The sequence below is a fragment of the Osmia bicornis genome, chromosome 2, assembly GCF_907164935.1.
Source record: "Osmia bicornis bicornis chromosome 2, iOsmBic2.1, whole genome shotgun sequence".
Taxonomy (NCBI): Eukaryota; Metazoa; Arthropoda; class Insecta; order Hymenoptera; family Megachilidae; genus Osmia; species Osmia bicornis.
Genome location: NC_060217.1, coordinates 2,082,283 through 2,090,705, shown reverse-complemented (window position 1 = coordinate 2,090,705; position 8,423 = coordinate 2,082,283). Strand labels below are relative to the sequence as shown.

Here is an 8,423-nt window from a genome sequence, read left to right as displayed (position 1 = left end):
CTCCGAGAGAGTTTCAGCGCGCGCTATACCAGCGGCCTCTGTCTTGTCCATCTTCGAGCTGAGCTCGAAGATCCTCCTCCTCTCCTTGGCGAGAAGATCGATGGAGAGGATCCCAGCGATCGCGAGCACTGCAAGTGCGGATACTGTACGACAACAGCTAGCGACTCGCAGCGCTCCGCGACGCTGGACGGAGGCCATGCATGCCCTGTACTTCTTGATGCCCAAGGTCTCGGCCAATATCTCAGCTCAGTACAGGAGCATGGACTGGACCGTGGACATCAAGAGCCTACGTTTCCCAGGCCTCGGCCCGCCTATGTTGGCCATCAGCCTGCTCAGCTCTGCCGACTTTGTCGTTGCCCTGTCAGAGACTGCGCGTATGTGGTCCCAGTAGGTGAGCTTGTTATCAAGCATCACCCCCAGGTACCGCGCGCTTCTACGTGTCTGGACAGCCACGTCACCCACCATCATAGGCACGACGGTGGGTATACGCCTCCTCGTAAGCATGACGATCTCGGTTTTCGGGATCGCCAGCTGGAGGCCGTGGTTGTCCATCCAGTCTCTGACCCGCTGCATCACCTGGTTTAGCTTGAGCTGCGCCAACTCGATGCTACGGGTGGTGATGACGACGCCGATGTCGTCCGCGTACGCGACAAGGTACACGTCGTCGGGCATTTCGATGCTGAGTAGGCTGTCGTACAAGACGTTCCAGAGGTCGGGTCCCAAAACGGACCCCTGCGCTGCCCCGGCTGAGACTGCGCGACTTCTGGAACCCTCTTCCGTCTTGTACGTAAGCCAGCGATCACGGAGGTAATCGCTAACCATGGCCAACAGATAGCGAGGGACTCGAAAACGTTCGAGCGCCCGCAGCATATCTATCCACCTCGCCGAATTGAATGCGTTGCGTACGTCCAGCGTGACGTAAATACCTCTTTCGAATAAGCCCTGACTCAGCCCCAAATGTTCTCATATAAGGACGAAAAGTGTAGTCCCGTAAACCCATATTTAGGCCCATTTTTGCCGGTAAAGTCAACGCGCTACTATTACCCGTGTCTACCCCCTTAATTCCCCTTGTAAGCATTCACCGTATATAATATAGCTATCGTAGCATACGTGAGTCATTTAGGTGTATGCAAAAATGACGTAGTATAATATGCCGTTAGTTGTATCGAAAGATTACACTAAGTGTTTATTTAAGAGCTGTTTTATTTAAATTGTTGGTTTATAATGAAACGTCGATGCGTTCCGCACAAGCTAAGGTAACTTTTTGACTGCTTACTCTTTGTTTGGAGCCTGTATTTAAACGGCTGAAAACGCCTTTGGTGGGGTAGAAGCTACGTGTCCTTTTTAGGAAATAAGGGAGGAGAAGGTTTTTCGTGTCACGCACCGGAAATGGAAATAATGTGTTTTTGGAAAAAGGATTGGTATCTGTTTGGGAAATCTAACCGGAAAGAACCCTTTTGAGAAATTATGTGTCCTGCCCAAAAAGGACGTGATAGGCGTCAAGGGATGAACAGGAAAAGGGATGAATTTATGTATTCGGAGAGCGTTGTTGGACGAGATTAGGTATACGCAACAGTTGGAGGCAATAACTGAGGTGGTGCTTAATTTCTTTTCGACCTAATATTCGATTAAACGTGGACTGTTTTATCGACACGGAATTCAGAGTTCGGCTTTGACGCTTGCATCGCTTTCTAATTAATTCTATAGCACTGCAAAATGCTTGAAAATTCATGTGATTACAATCTTATAAATGTTTTATTATTTAAAGTATAAATATTGAAATATCCAACTATCAGCTATTGAACTGTTAACTAACAACCACTCATCACACATTATTAATTATTTAATAATTGTCTCAATATATATTTTAACATATATATTGACACAAAATAAATAATATGAAACGGAATTTTGCATTACGTACAAAATTATAGTACTTAAAATAAGAAAATTATGTGACGTAATACACGTCATACCTGTTGGATGCGTGCGTATAAATTAACTTTGTAGAAGCTAAAGTATGACGAGTTAACGCGTCATAAATATTCAATTGATTGAAAATGAGTCCATTTACAAATCATTTTTACACGATCTTTTTTATGTGTATACCATTTTATTTTATAATTTTATCTGTGTTATTGACTAAGAATTTTTATTTTTATGGCGAGTTTTTATTTGAACTTTGTATTAGTTTCTATTTATTACTAAAACTGATCAGTAAGAATTCGATTCACTTTATAGAAATTGCATTTTTAAGAGTCCATACGTCAATCCAATTGACGAAATTTACGATATAAAAAAATAAAATTAATACTCCATCGAAATCAATTTTCTCATCTGTGCGGTATTCGTCTGTCTATGAATAAGGATCAACAGCAGTTAGCAGTGGTTAGCAGCTGGTAGCCGCAATAATGTCTGTAGTGGATAAAATTAAGCACTATCAGCGAAATATTGAAAAATGTGATGACAATGAGGATAGAGTATGTATTGATGCACTAATTTTCATCATCTACAAATCTGTAATGATGAATACAACTTCGGTATTTTATTAACGACGTTAGGGTATAACCTAATGATAATATCTAAACAAAGACAAAATTTTACCTAAATTAAATCCATTATTGTTAACGTATATATCACAAACATAAATAAAAATACATTTTTTGAAATATTCATTCTACCGTATTTTTATTTGGTTTTAATCCTTTAGTTAAAACCAATCCTTTTGGAAATATTGTAATCTTAGCTGATTGTATGCTTACCAATCTTAATATATTTACTCAAAAATATTCATATAATAAAGAATATTTATTTTTGTACTGGAAAAAATTGATTCGTAATGTATGTCTTTATTGATCAATACTTTTACTTTTTATTTTTCTACGTTCATAATTATTTAATACATGAATTTCTTATGAGGTAGTAAATTAAGTTTAATATATCTCTTTTGGAATATATTGCAGATACTACATTGTATTTCAAAGTTATCTAACCTGCCAGTTACGGTACAACATTTACAAGAGACTGGAGTAGGACGTACAGTAAATGCTTTAAGAAAATATGAAGGGGGAATTGGAGAAGCTGCCAAAGCGCTTGTTGCAAAATGGAAAACAATGGTTGCTAATGAAGAAAGCAGCGAAGGTGAAGATGAAGATGAAGCATGTGTGCCTGATGCGCCTGAAAGTTATAATGATAGTCTGGAATCTCCCAGATCCGAAGAAAGTTCAACCAAGTAAATTAAATCATATTTTTTCTACCATCTTGCTCTGTAAATGCTTCATAGTATTTGTAAATTAATATAATTCTTAAGTTGCATGTAATTTTATGTATAATATAATTTTACTAACTTTAAACACTAATTTAACAATTTTATAATATATTTTAAATTCAAGTTACTCATTTTTAAGAAAGAATATTAAATTACCTTGAATGTGATTCTTTTATTTTTTTATAAATATTCTATAATATTCACAAATTGAAAGCGCATATGTTTAATTAATTTTTCAGACCCAAAAGTGAAAATAGTGGAAAACACGTGCATAGGCATAAGATAGAAAAAGCTGAAGTATCACATACATCATATAATAGTAAACAATCTTCTAAGCATGAATCAAAAGTAAAACCTATAGAATTCCAATCGAAAAGTAATTGTGATGTCAAAACTTTAGAAAATGATTTAGAAAAACAGAAGAAGTATGATAAACATAAACATAGTCATAAACATGAATCGAGAAGCGACAAAAAGTTTTCAAAAGATAATAAAAGTGCCTCTAGAAATGATGATACGCATGGTTCTAAGCACCATACTCACAGCAAATCTGATAACTTAGAAAAATACTCTAATAGGTCTTCCTATAACAGTAATTTACCTAAGAACAATGAAGAAAATCATAAAAAGCGTAAAAATAATGATTCCAATGCTTCAAGGAAGGAAAGTAAGCGAAGAAAAAATTCAGAAAGTGAGAATGAAGAAGGTAAATTTGATGTATCTTTCAATTCTGAAAAGCATGATGCTAATACTATGCTAGATGTAATTAAAGTAAAAGAAGAACCCAAGGAGAAAGACATATTAAACAAAAGTGAGATTAAGATTGAAAAGAAAGAATCTCAGGAGAAAATAAAGGGAAGCTCTAGTAGGCACAAAACTGATTCTACTAGCAACAAATTAAAAGAAAGTGGAGAGAAATTTAAACATACAAGTGAGACACACACATCTTCTAATAAAGATGAAACTAAGAAAACTGATAATCATTATAATAATAAAGAATCTTCCGAATCAAAGCATAACAACAGTTCCTCTCATGATAAGCATTGTGATAAAAATAAAGGTAGTAGTAAGAAAAAGGAACGCAAAGAAGGGATAAGTAAACATGAAAGTAAAAGTAGTAAAGATTCAAAGTATTCTAAACATGGATCAAAGGAACCAAAAGAATTAGTGAAAATAAAACAAGAAATGAATGGTGATGAAGGAATAGATTGCCACTCTGGTTAGTTTAAAACTTATTACTTTCAGCACAACCAGAAAAGAAGTTTGTAATGTTTATTTTATTTTTAATTGATAACTATTGAATAAATTTTGTTTATTGTTATATTATTATGTGCTGGTAATAACTTCTAACATGTTCTAACGTATTACGTGGGTTATTGGAGATCCATGGAAATTTGTGTTGTTAATTAATAGTTTTCTTTTACTCAAAAAATAACAAAATTGTCAACGATGTTGTAGGAGTTACTTATTTTGTTATAAAATGATGTATTATTTTATTTTGTACATGTATAGTTTTATGGCAGAAAGGCCATGTTAAACAAAAGACTGTTCATATATATATAAAGTATATAAGAAAAACATTATTTTTCGTGTTTTTATAATTTTTTTCTGATAATTTATAATTTTGCTATAAAGGGTGATAATAACAATATTCGTAATAATGCCATGATAAAAAAAAATCGTCTACTCATACAATGTAAATTGAAAGTTACTTAAAATTAGCATAGTACAAAATGTATTTTATGAAATACTTATATACTTCTGTACTACAATTGTAATATATTTAAAAGAGTTGTTGTATATTATTGTTTATAATAGATTGTAGTAATTTAAAATTAATATTTATCAGTGTATTATTTTATGTTCAGGCGCTAGCTTTGCAGAAGCACTTGGTATGTGTACAATGGCTCAACTATCTAAGAAACGTAGTAATAATTCCCCAAGTTCAAGTTCAACAAAAACAGTCAAAACAGAACAGTTAATCACAAATAGCAAGAAAACAGCATTGAAAACTGAATTAGCAACTGAAAGTGTACAAGTAATTTATACTATATAATTTTAATTTATGAAAGTTATATACATATAATTACACTGTTACAATGTTATAAATTTTTTATAAATTTCATAAAGAGGCATAATGTAATGAATATTTTTTATTGTAGACACCATCTCTTTTGTCATCAGCTATGAAACTAGAACCTTTGAATGTAGATTTAGCATCTACACTACCTGAAATTAGTCCACATTATAAACCATTGCCATATGTTAATCCTGTTCATCGCAAAGAAGAAGACAAAGCTCTTACAGATGTGATGTATGTTAAAAATCAAAGGTAAGTTTATAGAAATAAATAAATATGTGTAATACGTAACAGATATCATTTTTCTTTAATTCTAAAAGATTTATTGATATACATCTATGTATACAAATACATTTATATTAATAGTAAACAGTTTGACTCTATTATCCACAGACTTGTCTCATGTTTTATGCCAAAACATAATTTATTATTTAAAATTGATTATACAAAAAGGGCATTATTTGGTGTTATATGCGATAGGTTTTGGAATGTAATATTCTTGGATATGGAAGTCTGACTGTATATCAATAAAATATAAATAAAATATCTTTTAATTCTAGAACAAAAGTATATTCAGGAAACAAATCTGGTTACACAAGTGTTCCAACCCTGTTCGAGTTGTGTACGAGAGTATTAATAGAAAATATTGATGGTAAGTTGTGTATTAGGGATGTGCGAGAACAGGTGTTTCCAAAAGTATCTCAGGGCATAAAAATGTAAGGATTTCTGAGATTTCAAGTATCTGAATTATGTTTCGTGACAAGCTTTGTGCAATACGATTGTGGATTAAAACTACATATTTATAAACACTGTGTAGTACTGATAACATTGTTACATCACTAAGAACAAAATTATTCTTAGAGAATGAAAAGTACATATCTTTTTCGGTGCAATATTTGTATTCTGTGTTTTATATTTTATAATTTCATAATGTATAAAATTCAAAAATAATTAAAAATTTACAGTTTTAAGCAATAAACTTTGTCTTTAAACATAGTAAAAAAATAATAATTTGTATGCAACAGTATACTGTTCAAGATATTGTACCGTTGTGTTTTTTAGTAATAGTTACTTTAAACAGTTTACTTGTTTTCTACATGCAGCACTTGAATTTACGGGTGGTGTACCTTTTGATATCCTGAAACCTATTCTGGAACGTGCAACGCCAGATCAATTATTTATGTTGGAACACTACAATCCCTATTTAATTGAAGATACTGATTGTTTATGGCAGTTTCATTGTAATCGTGAATTTAGAAACAAACAAAGAGAAGAAATGGAAACATGGCGTGAAATGTACATGGTATATATATATATTTTAAAAGTATTTAAGTTATTTATACAGTAATTCTATGTTCTACATTAATTTTTCTTACCCAATAGCGTTGTCTGGATGAGCGAGAAGCAAAATTAAAAGCGCTTACAGCTAATATAAAGCAGTCAATAGATAAATCTGTTCCAGTAAGGTCTGCTAAGCTTGCTTATGTAGATAATATTGTTAAACCTCCAAGAAATGTTCTTAAAAAGCAAGCTAAGTATGGTACTGCCAATTGTGTACCTAGTACTGCATCTAGCTTAAAGAAGAAATTAATTAGTGGCGGAAATCCTGCGGACGCCACGAATATTTCTGTTCCACCACCTCCTATATCCCGAGCTAAACCATGTAAGTATTTTACTATGATTTTTAGAAACTTAAACATTTCCTAAAATAAATAGGTATGTACATTCTAAGTTAAAGAGTATTTAAAAGCATTCGATTAGATTAAAAACGCTCTTATTTATTTTATTAGCAACTGGTGTTGTAAAGAAAACTAAAGCTCCTTTAATGGCGAAAGCTCTGCAGTTAATAAAAGGACGTTACAAACGGTAGTTTATCTAATGGTAAGTCATATATCATCTTAATACTGTAATCATAATCAGTGTTACATATTATACAGTAGAAGGGCACAAGTATTTGAATTTCGAACAATACATACCAGGAATCTGAAAAATTTTCTTATAACATGTAAAAAGCTATACTAATCTTCGGACAAAGTGAATTATCGTAATTTGATAATTAGCGTGTTGTTAAAGACATGTGATATGGAGTCAGTAATTTGAATTCCCAAGTATAGAATCATGGATTAGAATATTTCACACAGTCTCTGAATTGACTTTTATTTATTGTGTCTTAATTTTACAACTGACATAAATATACTGCTTGATAACGATCATCCATATAAATAATATCTATTCGTATAACGTAGAAATACCTACGTACCTAATTAATGTGTCCCATTTGTTGCTGTGATTCATTAATTTCTTTAGATTACAATTGTAAATAATTTTTGTGAGAAAATCTAGGAAGGTGTATAACAAAACAAATAAATATTATTACAAACTAAATAAAATTGTAGAAGAATACGAATAGTAAGAATGTGATATAAATTTTACATTCTTATTGTGAGTCACAATGAATTTAAAATATTTGTAATGACCGACGTTATAGGTCTATGTAAAGTTATTTATAAACAGTGAATTAAATATTTCGTGTATTGAAAGATACTTATATTATCATAAAGAAAATTAATTATAATTAATGATACTTGGAAATTTGTAACAATGAATTATTTTAATAGTTAAAAGTGAACAATTAATATTCAAGAAATTTAAAAAAAATATGTGAGTAATAAAAGTCAAAGATTTTGAAATTACTGTGACGGTTAAAAATTTAATTTACTGGATATGTAGAAGTATATCATAGATAAATCAATGTATCGTATATTAATATTTTTGTACATTCTTTTTCGATCAATTGTCAGTAATGAAACATTTTATAAAAATAGTATTATTTTGTTCAGTGCGTGATATATGTATGTTTATGTTAAACTTGTCATTTATTATGTATATTTATTCTAAAACATTATTTTTTGTGTGTTTGATTCTGTGTATAATATGTTTTCATTCATTTAAAATTTAAATTAACACCACTATACAGATCAAAGTTTTGACAAAATTTTAATGCTTTCTTTTTTAACGAATTTTCACTTTACTACAATTAGATTATATTAGGATCCTCTTTTCTTTTAGTAAAAT

General features: G+C 31.6%; 1 protein-coding gene across 2 annotated transcripts; it reads left to right on the top strand.

The window, feature by feature from the left end:
* Positions 1 to 2,142: 2,142 nt before the first annotated feature.
* LOC114879396 (transcription elongation factor B polypeptide 3) lies at positions 2,143 to 7,724 on the top strand. Of its 2 annotated transcripts, none has more exons than XM_029194286.2 (9): positions 2,143 to 2,480; positions 2,964 to 3,232; positions 3,508 to 4,487; positions 5,137 to 5,300; positions 5,431 to 5,600; positions 5,909 to 6,000; positions 6,452 to 6,651; positions 6,732 to 7,011; positions 7,139 to 7,724. In XM_029194286.2, exons 1-9 carry the CDS (start codon positions 2,412 to 2,414, stop codon positions 7,216 to 7,218), a joined length of 2,304 nt encoding a protein of 767 aa, XP_029050119.2. In that variant the 5' UTR covers positions 2,143 to 2,411; the 3' UTR covers positions 7,219 to 7,724. The 2 variants fall into 2 exon arrangements, with proteins under 2 accessions (XP_029050119.2, XP_029050118.2); XM_029194285.2 differs by having other exon boundaries at positions 2,144 to 2,480; positions 5,137 to 5,306.
* Positions 7,725 to 8,423: the final 699 nt, after the last annotated feature.

Bases quoted from the DNA above. Each gene is read 5' to 3' on its own strand.
- LOC114879396 (XM_029194285.2), top strand. From the start codon at position 2,412: ATGTCTGTAGTGGATAAAATTAAGCACTATCAGCGAAATATTGAAAAA. The intron at 4,488-5,136 runs GTTAGTTTAAAA...TTTTATGTTCAG, and splicing joins AGGAATAGATTGCCACTCTG to GCGCTAGCTTTGCAGAAGCA. The intron at 6,001-6,451 runs GTAAGTTGTGTA...TTCTACATGCAG, and splicing joins ATTAATAGAAAATATTGATG to CACTTGAATTTACGGGTGGT.